The sequence below is a fragment of the Rattus norvegicus genome, chromosome 5 (assembly GCF_036323735.1).
Source record: "Rattus norvegicus strain BN/NHsdMcwi chromosome 5, GRCr8, whole genome shotgun sequence".
In the NCBI taxonomy this organism is placed as follows: Eukaryota; Metazoa; Chordata; class Mammalia; order Rodentia; family Muridae; genus Rattus; species Rattus norvegicus.
Window position 1 is genome coordinate 33499919 of NC_086023.1, and position 18658 is coordinate 33518576.

Genomic DNA, 18658 nt, shown 5'->3' on the forward strand with positions numbered 1-18658 from the left:
TTTATTCTGCTTGATATGGGTTGTGTCAAGGTTAATTCTGGGGAAGGACCCACTGCCTTAGGTTGTTCTGCCTCTGGAACTTGGGTTGGCAGAGCCATTACTTTGCATTTGGCTGCTGTCAGTGAGGAACTGCGTTTTCTGCTTTACATGTCCCTTGTGATCTCGTTTTTCCTGGCCTGAGCAAGCTGCATGGTCATGGGCGAAGAAGTTGCCTATTGCATTCGTGAGTCCCCAAAGCCAGCTTTGACTTCACTTTTAAAGTAAAGATGCCACATGACTAGTATCTCAATTCTCCGTGTTGAGGGATTCTAAACTGGAGTTCACATTGCGATCCCCAGCTACTCAGCCTGTCAACTTTTACCATTTTGCAGTTGTGTACGATGAACTTAAATTTTGACCAACTTTACAAAAGTCATTTGTACCAAGACTTTAAGAAATGACTGACTTTAAGAAATGAGCATGGTTGCTGAGATTAGTGAATTAATTAATTCCGGACTTTCAGGTGTCCCTTGTAGTGGATCTCACTTTTTCCTGGCCTGAACAAGTTACAAGGTCATAACTGCCTTCACCGGAGTGCTGATGTGGCGGCAGGAGAGAGGAGTAGGGCAGCTAGTGTAGTCGTAATGCCTCTGGCTCTCGGCATGATCTCCATTCACCTTAATGCCTCTGGCTCTTGGCATGATCTCCATTCACCAGGTGTTAATCATGTTCCCAGTCCTGTGGGCTTTGCCTCCTGACACTTGAGTCCAGCCTACTGCCTCTGCTGTGATTCAGGAAACTTTACCTCATACTGAGGGTCCCTGCCTCTTGCTTCAGGCTTACATTCTCCCGTCTTTATCCAAAACTGAACTCTGCAGTACAAATGTGATCTGATTATTGCCCTTTGTGAATTCCTGGGTAAGTGCTCTTTTCCCCAAGAATGAATCATGCCTACCCTTGACTAGTTCCTCTTTTTGCTATCTATACTTAGTGGCTTTTGACCTTTTGATGTCTTCATTTATTGAATCCTTGGTACCCTTAGAAGGAGACATGACTTAAATATAGGGAATGAAATCCTGTCTCTACTAGAAACTTCAGGTGTCACTTTTCTGTTTCCAGTTGAAAGGAACTCTAGATCAGTAAAGGACTGTTGGTACTAAGTACAGGAGACAAAATGTTTCTAAAGTCTTTTAGAAGAAACACTTTGGTAAGTCTTTTCAGACGATCAGATCACACCCTACACTGAATAAACATGATACTGTCCTTGTAATGGCTGCTCTGTGAGGTCCCCTTGGAGACTTGTATTTTAAAGTTACTTCCAGTAAAATGGTGGTCTTAATCTCAAGACTACAAGATTGTGGGTTGTATGGGTAAGAGAATTCATAATCGTATTTCCAATCCTCACGAGTCTGACATAAGGCTGTGCCACAGGAGTTCCTAAAAGACTTTTTTACTTTACTCAAAGGAAAATAATACAAAGTCAAAAATTCCTGTAGATTCTTCTCTCAAACAGGTGTACATGGAAAATTTATTTTCATTAACCTTAAATGTTTGAAACATTTTTCATTAACCTTAAATACTAAAAGAAACATATAGTGTACAAGATTGCCTTACACGTTGTGTGCCACAACAGAGCAGATTTACGTGCATGGTATCCCTTAATTTTCCTTACAGCTGTTGTTGAAGACATTATCAATCTTTTATAAAGGACAAGCACCACAATCTTAAATCAGACTTGGCTTTAACATTTACTTAGTTGTCTTAAGGAAGTTGTACTTTTTTTAGATACATACTTTGTGTTATAAAACATATTTAATAATATCTACTGCAAAACCATGGTATGTTATGGTTGTCATTATATACTATTTCTCTCTGTTCTCTGCATCCCCACAACAGGCATGGAGCTCCCTTTTCATAGTGTCTACATTGCCCATACTAAGCAGTGGGCACCAGTCGCTCATGCATAATTACTTATTTAATATTCATCTTCTTCTTACAGTTAAAACTGTTGGAGCATAACTGGCTGATAGTGGCTGGTTCTGTGTTGGTGCAAGAAAAACTAGCTTTCTTAGAGGTCTGCTATCCTTATGAACCCTCTGTAGTGAGCCTCTTGTTAGAACTCTTTCCTGTGAGACATTGTGCAGGGCTCTGCAGAGTTGAGTTGATATTAGGGTCAGCAAATTATACTGCAGCATAGTGCATCGTGCATGTGAACAGTCTGAAACTCAGACTTTGGCAGCTGGGCATCAGATATATGTTCTTTGTAGCTTTTATTTTTGGAGAAAAGACAACAAAGTTTAAGTGTTGAGACAGATCCTTATCTATATCCTTACGAAACCTAAAATATTTACTACTTCACACTTAATGGAAAGAGTTTAACCACTTCTGCTTTGTAGTCAGTGCAACAAAATACCCACCAGGCCACAGCTCCTGCTGCTGCCTCTGAAGAGAGGCCTGTATGTCATCTTCTCAAGACAAAACAGTTTAAGTGGAAGTAGTATGCATTGAGTGTAAAGTAGAAACAGAATAAGCATATGTAAAAGTATCAAGCATTAGCACCACTCAGCCAGTGTCTCAGGAGTACCTGTACTCTCCAGCCCTTCATTACTCCGGTTGTTTGGTGTACTCTTAGAAGGGTAGAAGCAGCCACAGCAGGACTTTGCTTGTGCATTGGATTGATTGTGAGTGAGAGATCAGGGAGCATAAGCCCATACTGACTGGAACACTGCCACACAAAGATGCCATCGTAACTTAAAACAGACCTAACTGCACACGGCATGCAGAACCCTTGAATAGATCTCCCTAGGATTTGATTTATCAACAAGAGTTTCTTTTAGTAATTTAATTCACAACTGAAATTACATCTATTACAATTAATTTTTAAAAATTGGGCAAGTCCAAAGCCATAAATGTGATCTTTGTCTTAACCTGGGAACTCTCAGGGCTTCTAGTTCTGTGTCATCTACTGTGTTCATGATGAAGTCTTGAGTGAATCTGGCCTCCAGTTGTCTTACTTGTAAATGGTCAAGAGTAGAAAGGTCTTAACCTGACCTTTTAAATTTTTCTAAAGAATTTAGTGGGAATGTGTTTTATTTAAAGTGTTGTCATTTCCTGGAATTCTGGTTCTTTGCTATGAATACAGATGTAGACTGGAACAGAGATATAGATTATGATACTCGTCCTGAGGCAATGTATTAATATAAACTGATTTCTGCACTTGGCCTGCAGAACAGAGAACTGGGGGAAGCAGTGCACTTTAGGGTTGTTGGTAGATAGCATCTTAGCCACATCCTCAGACCTTCCTGTGTCACTGAGACAGCCAGCTGTCTTTCATTATTTCCTTGGAGCACTGTTCTCTCGTTCTGCTCTGTGATTATCTAAACGCTTCTCTGGTGTCTCTGCTGTATACGTGCTTAAGTTTCACATAGCTTTCTCTAGCTCATAGCACTATGTGGAGTGTCTTAATAACCCTTCCTGGAATAAAGACAAAAAAAAGTAGAGAGGTCTGAAAGCTCTCTTAGCATGGTTTCTCCCTTGCTTTACAAAGACATTTCCTTACAAAGCTTGAAAAGTACAGGTCAAGAAAACAATTAACTTTTTTTGGGCTCCTTTGCTTTGCTTTGTAGTTAACTGATCTATGTTTTCTTCAGTTGGTGTTATGATTTTTGTGACCTTCTCTTGCTCAGTGCAGTCATATTCTGTACCATGACTTTTAATAACCACATACCTATCCTTGTCTCTCTCCTTTTTCAATTCCAGTTTAGAGCTGGACCTTATGTGGGAAAGGTATTTGACCAATTTTTGTTGAATGAATAGAAAAGGTAAACCTTTAATTTATCAAGCTATGTAAAGAATTTTCACCTCGTATTCTAGAGGTTATGTTTAATAAGGTTGTACCCTTCCCCTTCCCACAGGAGGATTCAGTGTTATGGGTTAATCAAATTCTTAAATGGACCATTGATCTCTAGATTACTTGGGAACCATTAGTGGTTCCTAATTTAGGGATGTGGTGCTGGTGAAGTTTGTGTGTGTGAAGGTGGATCTCACATCAGATGGCCAAGCCACAGCAGTCAATAGGAGGTCCTTTGTTCTAAAGCCCTCTATCTGATAAGAGTAGAACCTCTCCCAGCCCTCATCCCTACCCTGAATCCTACATTTTTTTAGTAAAAAGATTTTTCTCTGGACTGTCAAGGTTGCCGCTTAATCAGAGTATCTCAATTTTGACCCAGAAGTTACTGGAAATACTTTTAATTCCCATTCTGTATCCATTTAGCAGGTAATTAGTATGTGCCTACTAAACAGTAGTGTTCTAGATACTACACATAAATAGCTGTGAATTAGTCCAAGCCTAAAGTCAGAAATCCTAAGGCATGACCATTCCAGGGGGAACAAGCATTCTAGGTATATGGTGCAAATATTACTGGTAGTAACTTCGTAGGTAAAGTGTTTTCTGTATGCTAGGTGAGCATTTCTAAATAGTCCATTACAAGGAGACTTTTTTTTTTTTAATTTCAGGCTGTTTATAAATATCAGCTGTTGTTTACATTTTTGTAAACAAACCAGTTTTGAGATTTATATAATTAGCTTCTAATTAGCATATATTTACAGCTAATATTTATTAGGTATTTTTCATAATGGTCTAGGAGAATAATAAAACAAATTTATTCTGGGCCAGGGACAATAAACTGTGGAACCGTCAATTGCTGTCCAGTGTGATAGGACAAGAACTGCCCATCACAGCCACTGGAAGCACTTACTTCATATTGTCTTTGGGTAACAGAGTTTCCTTCGGGAATCTTTGACTGGCTAGTGAATGACTGTTGCCTCAGTCAAGGGAGTGGGAAGAAGCCTGAGTATCCTTTCCAGAAGCAAAGCATGTGCTAGGCACTAAGAGCATTGAGATATGGCTGGAGCTCTGACATAAAGCTTTAGATGCTCAAAGGCCAGGCTGCCGAAATGAGATGGAGCTCAGACTGGGGAATTGATACCTTCTGAGGATCAGGCTTGCATTTTAAATTAAATTCTTTTGTCTTTAATAAAAAGCAATGTAGGTATTCATGATTTTTCTGTACAATATTGAATATATTACACTTAGAACTCATACAATACCTTAATAGTAATTGTCTAAACAATACCATTGATGCACAAACCTTGAAGTGCACCTAACACAAGAAGGTGTGATTTGTCCAACCCAATTAGACTCACAGAGTTATAGGTAAAATTCGAGGTCTTTTGAACACATTACTTTTATGCTTTTCACTAATTTTATATCAAGTTATTCTATGTAATATTGATAAAGTTTTAGTGTTTTAAGTTAGAATTTGTAAAGCCCTGTGTAAGAAACATAAGCTTGTTTCTGCGGCAGCATTCCCCAGGGATAGTATTGTATGCCCCTCGTCAGAAGAATGTGGGTTCCAAGCTGCTCTTCAGGGGAGTCACTGCAATTCTGGAGGATTACTATGTGTCATCAGTGCTGGACAAATGGCAGCTACTACCCTTACAGCGGGTCTGCTTCCCAGCGCCCACACTGGGCAGTGTCCAGCCGCCTGTGACCCCAGCTAGGGAATCTGCCCTGTTCAGGTACTGCCCATTTGTAGCTCACACACAGAAACTCAGGCACACACGTACAGATAAAACAGTAGTGTATACATACAGATAAAAAAAATGAGTATTTAAAAGTATATTACCAATGTATAATATGTTTACACACACACACACACACACACACACACACACACACACACACACACACACACGTCTGTCAGGTGGCATTCATAATCTCTGAAAGTCTCACACGTAATTTCTGTCCATAGCAATTGTCCAACTAAAACTGATGTTCTAGGTTGAGATTGCCATGGGCTCTTTGGATTTGGAGGATAAGTGTGATGTCAGGGTCCCAGCGTACTCTAGGTAGGTGGCAATCCCAGTGCACTGTGTGGATCTTTATCTCTCTAAATAGACAAGTAGTCACATCTAAAACTCTGTGGGCAAAGACTTGGGAGAGCAGGCTGGGGAGTAGGAACTTGAGTTTGTCAAAGATTAGAAAAATGCAGGTTCTGACTAGGATTTGTGCTTGTTCAAATCCCACTTTAAAATAACTTGAAATCTTATCTCTAGTAGTGTGATTATCTGAAGTTTGTCATTTGTTTCTCTTAGATAGCTTCACATAAACAATAGATGGAAGTGGTGTGGTACTTTTCCCCATGAAAAGGCTTCATCCTTGACATTTGGATGAACTCTGATTTAATGTTGGACAGTAGTCATGATAAAAGAGTGACTGACTGCCCAAGTCTATCCTGTTGCTGAAATCTGTTAGCATTTCCAACATGGATATTTTCGATGTCCTCTGAATACTAATTATGAATTCTGTTCAGAGACACTGCATTACATTTAAGACCGTAGGCTGAAGTTTTATACTAGGACATTTTGGAATGTAACCGCAGTGCTTTTAAAGATTTATCTTTTAAATTATGTGTGCATGTCTGTATGTGCTGGTATTTATACATGAGTGCCAGGTGCCTGTAGAAGACCAGAAAGGGCTTTGGATCCCCAAGCTGCCCAATGTGGGTGATGGGAACTAAATATGGGTCCTCTGCAAGATCAGTACATTCTCTAAACCACTGAGCTGTTTGTACACACACACACACACACACACACACACACACACACACACACACACACAAATAAAAATTGGTGTGTGTGTGTATCTGTCTGTCTGTCTATGCTAAGTGTGTATGTGGGTACTCGTGGAGGCCAGAAATGAGCATCAGATTTCCAGAAACTGAAATTACAGGCTTTGGGGAGCTACTGCAATGTGGGAACCAAGATTTGGTCTCTTAGGAGAGCAGCAATCACTCCCAACTTCTGGCTTCCTCTCCAGCCTCCTAATATTTAAATATAATTTTGATAAATTTCATGTTAACTCTGTCACAGGATTTTTTTTTTCCATCTTTATTAACTTGAGTATTTCTTATTTACATTTCAATTGTTATTCCCCTTCCTGGTTTCCTGGCCAACATCCCCCTAACCCCTCCCCCTCCCCTTCTCTATGGGTGTTCCCCTCCCCATCCTCCCCCCATTACCACCCTCTCCCCCCAACAGTCACGCCAACAATCACATTCACTGGGGGTTCAGTCTTGACAGGACCAAGGGCTTCCCCTTCCACTGGTGCTCTTACTAGGCCTTTCATTGCTACCTATGAGGTTGGAGCCCAGGATCAGTCCATGTATAGTCTTTAGGTAGTGGCTTAGTCCCTGGAAGCTCTGGTTGCTTGGCATTGTTGTTCATATGGGGTCTCAGGCCCCTTCAAGCTCTTTCAGTCCTTTCTAAGATTCCTTCAACGGGGGTCCTGTTCTCAGTTCAGTGGTTTGCTGCTGGCATTCGCCTATGTATTTGCTGTATTCTGGCTGTGTCTCTCAGGAGAGATCTACATCCGGCTCCTGTCTGCCTGCACTTCTTTGCTTCATCCATCTTACCTAGTTTGGTGGCTGTATATGTATGGGCCACATGTGGGGCAGGCTCTGAATGGGTGTTCCTTCTGTGTCTGTTTTAATCTTTGCCTCTCTATTCCCTGACAAGGGTATTCTTGTTCCCCTTTTAAAGAAGGAATGAAGCATTCACATTTTGGTCATCCTTCTTGAGTTTCATGTGTTCTGTGTCACAAGATTTTTATCACTCATTTTTGCCTTATTTTGCCATTATATACATTTAACACTTTTTTTTTTTTAGTTTTGTTTTCTAAAGAAGACCCTCTGCTTCTATGAGCAAAAGCCCTGGTTTTTTTCATTTGAGTGGCTTGGTCCTCTTTACCAATCTGCTCCAGGTTTCATCTCGGTTACTTTTGCTGGCTTTAGTGTTCAAGATTCCCTTGCATGTGTCTGGACAATCCAGGATGTCCTGCCAACTTCATTACTACCTCCCACCTTGTCTCTCTTGATCCTTTTCCCAGAACACCTGCCTTCCTCATTGCACCCATCCATGCCTGCTAAACCCGTGCTTAGGCCTCTGTGTATGTTCTCAACACCTCCTTTTCTACAAAGCTGCCCCCTGGCCTAGGCTCCCAGAACTAATTTTGATTTCTCTCTACTCTTAGTGTTCTGCACTTGTCTTTCTCAAGGCTCCCTTTCTGTGTCTGACGTAGTGGAGTGCTTGACCACTTGATTCTTCGAAGAATCTTGTTCTGTGTCTCTTTCAGCTAATGTCAGGGCATCTTGAATGGAAAGTTACAGCTCAGTGATAAATGAATTAGCAACTTGTTGCTGCAATATTCTTTCCAACCCTACAATGCTACATCTCCTGTTCATTTGTGACTAGATTAATTCTACAATGAGTGATATTCTTAAATACCGAGAATAACTAAACGGGGGTGTGGGGAAGTCACGTCCACAGTATAGAAGATGGCTAGACTTCAACTGACAAATGCATCACATATGGATAAGTTTCAGTAAAAGATTTATAAAGTTTTTTGAGTAATTATTCAAACAATTCTGGATAAGGATTCTCAACACAGATTTTTCGTCTCTAACTAGATTAATTATAAAATTTAATTTAGTTTTTTGAGTAGCAAGATGATCTGTAAGAAAAAGTAGTGAGAATAGATGTAATTCTTAACAATAATGAATCTGGTTTGGAGGAGATGGGAAATTCATACTGAAACCACAAGCAAATAAAGAAACTATTGATTATCCATTGTGCAATGCTAGCGAAATTAGCTCCTGGGAAGGAAAGGAACAAATCCATGCCATTACTTTTAAAATGAATTAATTCTGGAATTACATAATGGTGAGTATTAAAAAGGCAAACTAAGCAGGAAAAAATAATTAAAACATTAAGAGAACTGAAAAAAAAGACTTCAGGGAGGTAAAAGCGATAGGTCTCTTACATTTGATTATAGTTATGTGTTTCTATAAGATGAACTGTTGATCTTATAGTTCATACCAGGAACTGTGGTGCCAAGGAACCCAGGCATTTGAGGCACATCTAGACAACATAGTAAGACCATGTCTCAAACTTTAGGGTGTAGGGACAGTACCGTACAAAATGTATGATAACTGTAATAGATCAACACGTGTCCTTATATGTAAAGAGCACTTAGGAATAAGAAAAGAATAACATTCTGAGAACATAAGGCCACTATGAGCAAACAAAGTCATATATGAAAATTAAAAATTGTCAAAAAAAGTGTCAATATAAATGAAAAAGTACAAATGGTACCATGGGAAGGTATAATTTTAACTTTATCAAGCTACAAAAGATTAACATTTACTACTTAATAAGCGTGACAGACACATGCACTATTGGCAGTGTACAAATGTCTATGACTGATTCGGAATATAGTGTAAAAGTTTGCTGTTTCAGTAGTTGCTTTCCTAGCGATCTATCCTAAAATAACTGAGATGCATATTGTTGTTTAACAGATCTCTACAACCTAGTAGTGTTGTCTGTGGGCCAGGAATCTCTGTGCAGTTGGGAGCTCGTAATTTATTCATTGATCCTCAGTTAGATGTGGGCCAGGCCTCCAGCCATCTTGAACTTGATTGGCAGAGAGGCCCCTTCCAGGCTCACTCTTGTGGCTGTTGGGAGGCTCCAGGCCTTTCCTATCTTTTGGCTGCTGAGATCAGGTCCTGTCCACCCAACTCTCCCTGGAGCTACTGCAGGTAGCCTGCTTCAGGGGCAGATGGAAGACCTTCATGGCCTAATCTTAGAAGTGATTTCTCATTTGGTCTGCTAGAGTCTGTTTGCTAAGAAGTAAGCAGGAAGTAGCCTGTATTTTAGGAAAAGATTGCCCAGGTTCTTGACTTTCATATGTTAATATACAAATATGTTCATTGTGACCTTGTACATTCTTTTTAATAACAAGAAAAAATATCAACAGAAGACACCAAGAAATAGGCAGTGTTGATATTTCTGCACTGAGAATGATGGAGACAGTAATTCCTTGGGCTCTCAACTCTGCAGTCTACCATTCCAGGCTTCCTTGGCTTCAGAGTAGAATAAGCCCATTGCCACTTAAGAGTGTTGATGCTCAGTTAATAAGATGTGAGAGACTTGTTCAAGTTTTTACATACTGATCTATGTGGATTTTGCTTATAGGTAAGAAAAATTAGTTGCTAAATATTCTTTTCAATAGTAGTAGAGTAGAATGGTAAATTCTTGTTTAAATTTCCTTCTAAGTCTATAGTTTGCAAGAATTCCCTTGATAATTGTTCATAAGTTTGGGTGCTTCATCCATATTTTAGCTCTCTACTCTAAAATAACAGCAGTGACAAGGTTTATAGAAACATGTGACTTTGTACTTGATAACAAATCGTTACCTTTAATCTACTTTCTAGATTACTGATCTTTCCTTACCCAACTATCTGATGGCGTCTTCAGTTGGACTGCTTCCGACCCAGCTTCTGAATTCTTACTTGGGAACCACACTACGGACGATGGAAGATGTCATTGCAGAACAAAGTGTTAGTGGATATTTTGTCTTTTGTTTACAGGTGAGTGAGTGCAAGGCCAAGAGTTGTCTGTACTCTTCTTTGTTTCGCTAATTTAATCCTAAACTTTCCTTGACCACAGTTGAAGAATTGTTGCACTTTAGATAGTCGTTTCAATTCTACTTCATATTTGGATGACAGTTTCAATTGTGTGGACTCCTGGAAATGCATGGATGTGGTCAGATGCATTGAATATCCCCTGTAAAATCATAAGAAAATTATCATAAAAGTAAGATTCTTTTATGTGGCTTGTTTTTAAAATCATTACAAGTCAAATGCTGTACCTTGACTTTGTATGAAAGCTTTGTTGTCAAAAAATTTGTAATCGGTTCAAGGAATTGGTTTTTATCTAGGTTTAGAATTTTTGTTTTGCTTGCTTTTTGTGGATAAGCATGCTAATCACATACATAATGTTAAATTTTGTATGTATTGTACAGTATATTATGGATAATTCCCTGTCTGTGTTCATTTCAAAGTACAACAAAGATTCTGACATATAATGCATTCTGAAGGGATTTTTAAAGATAGATTAAGTATGTATCATTTTCTCTTTCATAGATATTAGAAACCTGTCCGAAATATCTTTATAGAAATAGTTTGAGTGAATTCCTTAATTGCTTACCGTGTCTTCTTTACTGAAACTATACTTTCATGCCATCTTTGTAAATTATTTAACTGTAACTGTTAGTGCTTCCTAAAACTAGAATCATCTGGTTTCTGGGACAGCCTGTTAACCCCTTCTTTTGTTTGAATGGGCATATTTAAGCTTGACATACACTACAGGAAGGAAATCTCATAATTCTTGGCTCAGGCGTTTGTAGAAAAAAATGGAAACAATGCTTGGTTTGGTCTGTTGATGTTAGGTGCAGCTCACGTGGTTTCAGAAAGGATTTAATGCAGGACTTAATTAAAATGGAGGAGAGAGGGAGATTCCTGAAGGCAACATATATCCAAGTTTCATCTGTTCTGTAAGATTTCCAGGTCAAACTTACCACAGAGTCGGTGGGAAACACTGGAGTTCCTTGATACAGGCTTTCTCTCCTCGTTCGAAGCTCTTTCCAAGCTCCAGTGGTCGGTGGTCATCTTCCTCCTCTACTTTGGCTTGAAATAAATGAAGCTGTCTCACTTGTCCGCACAGGCTGGTGTGTCCTGACCACCTGTGTCCTCAGTAGACCACCTCTTTCTTCTTAGTACCAGAAGCTTCTCTGTGGGAAACTCCGCATTCTACCTACGAAATCTGTTCTGAATATTGTGCCTGCTCCTCAGCAAATGGCGGGAGAGAAGCTTGTGTTCTGTAGGAAGCTGTTCCTCTGACCTCCATTCATTTAGATAGAGAAACCTGAGAAGTGTTTCTCATACATCCTGTTTGTTCCTCTCTCTTTTTTTATTACACTTCTGAGACTAAGGAAGACAGTTGGTATGTGCTGGAGAAAGTCAGTGCAAAGCGTGTGTCTCCTACCCATACAAAAAACGAAGTTCTTCCCATAGCTCTGGGTCTAGTAGGTACCACAAATAAATTCAGTGTGTTACACAGATTTAGCATAGCCTTACTCACATAGCCTGTAGCACACATTCTCCTAACTCTGTCTTTATTTCTTTACATTGCGTTAGAGTCTATTGAAAAATATCAAACCTTGAGTTTTTAGAAAGTAAATGATATTTAGAAAGTAAATATATTTCTTTCAGGAGAAATAAAATAGTTACAGAATTTAGAATTCCACTTTCCTAATGCCCAGCTTACCATTTTATTGAACAGCGGTTGCTCAGTTAACAGCAAATAACTCTTAAAAATAGCTGTGTGACTTCCTACCTTTCACTTTTAAGAAATATCCACATGAAGCCTTTTACTACACATCATTGAATCACTTCCTCTGGCTTTGTATGATATTGGTAACTGGTCTTCTTTCTATTCACAGATTGTTATCAGCATAGGCCTCATGTTTTATGTAGTTCATCGCGCTCAAGTGGAATTGAATGCAGCTATCGTCGCTTGTGAGATGGAACTGAAAACCTCTCTGGTTAAAGGCAGTCAACCGAATCCCAGTGGCTCTTCCTTCTACAACAAGAGGACCCTCACGTTTTCTGGAGGTGGAATCAATGTTGTATGACTCTTACAAACTGTGATTGTCGAGCGCCTACTCTGCTGTCCGGGCCTAGCAGTCACTTACCTAATGGCAGAGACAAGTGCCGTTGTATTATGGCACAAGCAAAACTGACTAGTTTTTAAATTGCACAATTTTCTAAAAGCAAGAATCATTTTCTGGGTCTGTAAATGTAGATGCAGCTTTGGCTGCCCCTTGTCATACCTGTAATGGCCTATAGGTGTGCACTTTAGTGTTTTTGAATTATTTTATTGCTGGGACTTATGAACAGAGAAATAACCCAAATTTTTTTTTCTGTTTAGTATCTTTATTTATAAAGCCCATGAATAGTTGTGTGCATCTGTCTTTAAAGATGAGTAAAAATGTACAGTTCTCAGTGGCTCACTGTTGGATGTTCTTTGCTTTGGCATTCTGTCCAGAAGGGTAAACTGTTTTGTTTATTGTTCACTTGTTTGTTTCAAGCAGGAAAACTTCGCTTTACTTTTCTTGCTTGTAAGAGAATAGATGTACTTTGGTCGAATGTATGTCAGCATTATGTCACTGTGGGCCATTTACAACTTTGCGTACAAGCGTAAATCCTACATTGTGGGACTGAAGTGCTCTTAAGACCCCTTTTATTTTCACTGTGTAATATGCAAAGTGAAAGGGACATTATTTAGCAGGCGACTCACAAGTCGAGCCTGCATTCTTATTTGATTATCCTGTTTTCACCCTTTAGGCCTCATCCAAGGGCTGTCCGAAAGCACTCTTACCAAACCATTTCTCCCTTTTATATTAATAATTAGGCTTTGAAATTAACATATTATTCCTATAAAACGGTGGGCTTACCATTTCTGACGTTGTCATTCAGGTGGCCTTGTTTAGTCAAAACGCCTTGTTAAAAAGAAACAAGCTTTAAAATCACGTTTATAGTTTCAGTAAAGTACTTATAATATATATGTCTCTATAGTTTTCAGCTTTAAAACTATAAACAAACATTAATAAAAGCCCATGTTTGTGCTATCTGCTGTATTATTGCTGTTTTGTTTGGGGCTTTGATAATTCCTTTTCCCTGATGAGACTCAGGAATTCTGAAATGTGAAATCGTCTTGGTTCTTTTTCTCGGAGCATGTGTGTTTGCTAACAGCACATAGGACTTAGCATACAGTAATCTGACATGATTCACACAGCGAACACTCATTGATCAGCTTTACTTTTGAAGTAGTTAATTGCAAACTTAATGAATAGTTGATTTTGTTGGTTACAAATGAGACTGTAGTAATACGGTAACGTTTTCTGTTAAGTACTTGGCTTTTCTATGACTGTTCCAACCTGTCAGAAGTCTCTCCGCTGCCTTTTCCTGGCGGTAAAACCATTGCCCTGGTAGCTGCTGACATAGAGTAATCCTGTGCAAGCAGATTTTTCTAGCTTAACACCAGAGATGACTTTGATTGTGTTCACATACAAGGTTTTTGCCCAGTTCAGGTTGTTTTCCTTCCCTCCCTGATACGTAAATTCCTTCGCCTCTGAGTAGCAGTAGAAGACCAGAGTAACTATGACAAAGGCACCTGGTCTACAGCGCATGCCTGGCCTCCAGACCTTTGTTATCAGTAGAGAAACAACTATGTATACTTTGAGTCCTCACTGCCTGTTTAGTTTTATTTAGTTTAACCATCCCAATAAAGGAAATATTTGATTTGTTCTTGTTTTTAGTCTGACTTTGCAAACTTTTTCTTGTGTTTCTTATCAGCTGCTTTTTGTTAAGGACTATTTAAGATCACGGTTTTCATGCTTGTTTTACAGTTGGTGTATTTTGAAGTGCATTATATTTACTTAGCATTTGTAACTTGAACGACTTCACCAAATGAGTACCTTTTGGTAATTTGTAATAACTTCTTCCAAATGTTAACACTTTCCCTGGTAATTGTATTACATATGTGAAGAGAAAAGAAATAATTTTCTGTATTCTGCCAATCATAATTTTATATAATAAATCATCAACTTTTATAGTAGTATGGATTGACAATTTCTAAAGTTCTAATGTAGCTGTGCTTTTCCCTCCTTTAGCATTTCCAAGGTACCAGTAAACAGCCCTTCATGATTGCCAAGTTATTTGATCGGTGCGTCCGGTGGCTGGTGGCTGAGTTATATTTATACTCACTGTAATCTGTACAACATAGCCCTGTCATGGTCACTGGCTCTAACCCTGTACCTTGAGCTTACACAGCAGGAGTTGCCAGGCAGTGCTCTGGGCACACGTTGCCTCCAGCAGTGTTTAGGCAGTGCTTGTTCATGGAAGTGAAACGTGGTGTCCTTACATTGGTAAACTACAGTCTGATGTTGCTTTATGTTCCTTTAGAGTCCACCTAGTTTTCACTCTGGTTAACGCTGTGTTCTGTCTTCCCTAAGATTGCCTCTTGGACAAAGTTGTATTACCTCTTTTTAAAACCATGTTTATATTTACTGTGCTTTAATGTCACTTTTATTTCATCATCTGATCTGTGAAAAATGGAAATCTGTACTCTTGGTGAAAATCATGCTATCGAGTCACTGTTGCCAGAATGTTCACTCTCAGTTTATATTCAGAGTCAGCCATACTCACCCTTGATGCACTGTAACTGGCTGCTAATGTTCCACGGTGGCTTTCCCCAACGCTCATGCAATTTCCTCTCGGAAAACTATTGAATCCATTGTTTATTTGCCCTCACTGTAAACAAACTAAACGGTTGAGACACACGCACGTCCCCAGCACCAGACCTGTTAACCCGTGGTGGTGATTTGGACTCTTACTGGGGAAGTTACTGTGACTTAAATTTGATGTCCGTGAGACTGAACTTTCCAGTTCTTGAAAGCTGCTAGTCTGTGCCACATTGGTACAATAGATCCTTCCTGTGTGGCAGATGGATGCCATTTACAGGAAAGGAGCATCGAAGAGAAAAAAGTTTATTGGGAAACCAGACAACAGCTGTAACTGGGTTGATGGCCTTGGAGCTGAGATAGTGTTGCCGCTGAAGGCTACTCCCAGGCTTGGAATGGTCCAGGTAATAGTTATTGTCTGGATCCTCAGATGTTTCTGGTTTCTCTTATAATAAGGTATTTAGGATATATATTTTTAAAGTTCATTGCTTTAGGCTGAAAAGCCATTTAAACGGGGTGAGGAGTTACTTTCTTAGGACATTTAAAACTCAGGAGTTCAAATAAACTCACAAATTGAACAGACACTGTTGACTTTGCGACCTGGTACATCTGAACTGCACAGTGATTGCTACAGACTGTTCTCAAAGGTGACTGGGATCTACAGTAGCAGATTCTAACAGCAAAACAGTTACAATGTCTTGAAAGTTGGTATCCCAAATCACTCGTGTGCCTAAGAAAATAAAAGGAAATATTTTATTTTTCTTCTCTCTTCTCTTTCTTTCCCATGGTTGTAAAGATGTGTTCATGGGAGGGAACACGGGGAAGGGTTGATGGATCACGCTCACTGTTGATGGTGAGCTCGCTCCCGTGATCTCATGTCAGGATTGCAGAAGCGAGGCTGTGGACAGGTGATTCTGGTTCCCATGTTAGCATTTGCTCCTCAGCTCCTGTATCATAAAAGGGCATCTGTTAAACAGCCATTAGTTGTTTGATGCTTTTTCATACAATCAAAAACTTTTCCCAGTTTACTTTTCGGTTGACTTGTACCTAGTTTCTCTGACGGTTGCCTTGAAAGCACATTATAATACAGCTATCACAAATGATTCTTCTTAGCATCCAGAAAGATACTTACCTATGTTGCTTCTTACCCGATCCAATGCTGGTTTTCATCTTTCGCTGTCAAAGCTGCATGCTAGAACACAAAATAAAGGGTCCACAAGGGAAGCCAAGTGTGATGATGCATGCTTACAATGCCAGCACTCCTGGAGGCTGAGGCAAGAGGATTATAAGTTCAAGGACAGCCTGAGTTACACGATGTGATCTTGCCCCACTCCCACACAAATAAAAATAAAGAAGCCACAAGGGAGTCATTTCAGAGGCTTAAGACTGGGTGTGGCATTAATACCCACATCAGAGAAGCACGCTGGCATTGCTGGTGGCTTGCCATCCAAGGTCATGCATCATCAGGCTGCGGCCCCTCCCCTGGTTGATACTAGAATCCATCTTAGCACTCCTAGGCATGGGAAAATGTATACCAGTAGGGTTAAGCTAAATATTGAGCATCTTAGCATAGCATGTGTATTGTAGTGTTAAACAAGGTCTGTACGTATGATAAATTTATATTGAATCACCCTTTAAAGTTTGAATAAAAATGGTTATCCAGATTTAGTAAGAACCAGTTAATACTACTGCTTTAAAATGACTCAGAATTCCTAAATAGGAAACTTAAAAAAAAAAAAAATCACAAAATATTGCAGAAGAGTTGAATAGGAAAAATATGCTGCATGTAAATCAAGAAAATAATTTGAAATTCTTATAGAGTAGGAATGCAGAATAGAACACTTTTAAGTATTTTTAACATGCATAAAGTTTTGTGGCCCACATGAATGTTTGGAGCGTGGACTAGTGTATATCTCTTGTAATCTTGTTCAAAGCTTACCTTGGCTAGGAACATAGAGTACTAGATAGTTTGCCAGTTAAAATTTCGATTTACTACTTTGAGTTCAAGTCAATTGTCTTGTTTTTCTGCAACGCTGTGATTCTGCCGTGAACAGGCAGCTGCACAGCTTTCTGTGGAGCCAGTGTTTCTGTGGGCTCTCAGAGAGTGGCTATCCTCTGCGTGGGCGTGGCTTAGGAGCAGTAACTCTGAACCATCTTTTCTCCTGCACTGCCCTGGGCTGCTGGGTGCGGATGGAGCTTTGTGTGTTGCAAAGTGGCTGTTGGGCTTTCGAGTTCCCTGCTAGGTAAGGAGGAGAAAATTCTGCAAGAGCAGACGCCCAGAAGTTTCTTCTAAGGCCCTCGCGGTGGACTGGCTTCCCACTTCTCCTCTGGAGGTCTATCAATCGTATCTTTGTTCTCCTGGCACTTGCAAGCAGTGAGCAGGCACTTAGGGGAGCGACACAGCCATCATAAGAGATTTAGCAGCCCTTAGATAGGATGAGCTAGCTGATTCTGACAGACTAGAGCGTTCCAGAAAGTTTCTTGTCAGAGAGGCAAGACGTAGCAACTGTAAGAACAAAGAATGCATCTGACCCCCAAAGCTCTGTGGCTCTGTATATGTCTGTGTGACAGCTACATCCGCATCTGCCTGTGTAGGATGAAATGTGGATGAGAAACTGCTAAAGGGAACTTGCTACTTTAATATGGCTTCCTTAGGTGGGAGCGGAGGGAAAGGATGGGTGTCATTCCCGGGATGGAATGAAGAAGTAAAGACAACGTTGAAAAGGAAAGGGAAGAAGAGGCAAACCTGAAAATAAAATGGTGTGGCAGAAGTTATCATTGAGTTAACAAGTGCCTGTTAATGGAAGAGTGCACATTCTTAAGGTCCTTATTGAAGAAAGTACCTTCTTAAGGTCAGCTGCCTGATCTACGTCCCAGGATCACCACCCTTAGCTGGATGCAAGTCCTTGGGAAGTTAAGAAGTAACAACATTTCTGTTCTGTCTCATTGCCTGGGAGGTAACAGTCTGCCTCCTGGGTTTTGGGGAAAGTTAAAAAGGCCTGTGTGGGGAGTGCACAGTAAGCTGTCACTACCCAATACCTAGTTCTTTAGAGCTGAGAGACCCTTCTGGTGTGTGGATGGGGAAGACTAAGATGAACCTGCCATTTATAAGCAAGAGCGGAGAGAGTTAAAACTCCATGGCTCCAGGAGGTTTCAAGGACAATATATAAAACAAACCCTGCATGGTCCACATGGCATGCAAGATCAACATAAAAGCCCGTTCGGACAGAATGTGTGACTAAGGAAAGGTGGGCTTGGAGAAGTCGCCAGGCTGGGAGAGGTGCGAGTGTCTGTTACTGGTTTTGTACGCTGCAGATGGGAACCCTTAGTTGAAAAGACAAAACTATGAAGGTTGGAGAGGGGAAGGGACATAGTTTTTGTTCATGTAGCTGGATGAGTTTCCAGGTCATTCTTTTTTCCCCAGCTAACTGCTGCTTCCACTAGCAGCTTTCAGTTACTTAAGCTAGTGCATCTCGA

General features: G+C 40.0%; 1 protein-coding gene across 4 annotated transcripts in view; it reads left to right on the forward strand.

The window, feature by feature from the left end:
- Positions 1–18658, forward strand: part of Tmem64 (transmembrane protein 64) — a 46399-nt gene that overhangs the window by 3927 nt on the left and 23814 nt on the right. The window contains exons 2-3 of one of the 4 annotated variants that reach the window (XM_017593699.3): positions 10311–10466; positions 12380–12551. In XM_017593699.3, coding sequence (XP_017449188.1) covers positions 10311–10466; positions 12380–12551 — 328 coding nt within the window. Of the gene's footprint in view, positions 1–10310; positions 10467–12379; positions 15938–18658 lie in introns of those variants that run through there. The other 3 variants (NM_001399333.1, XM_063288438.1, XM_063288439.1) reach the window with 3 other exon arrangements.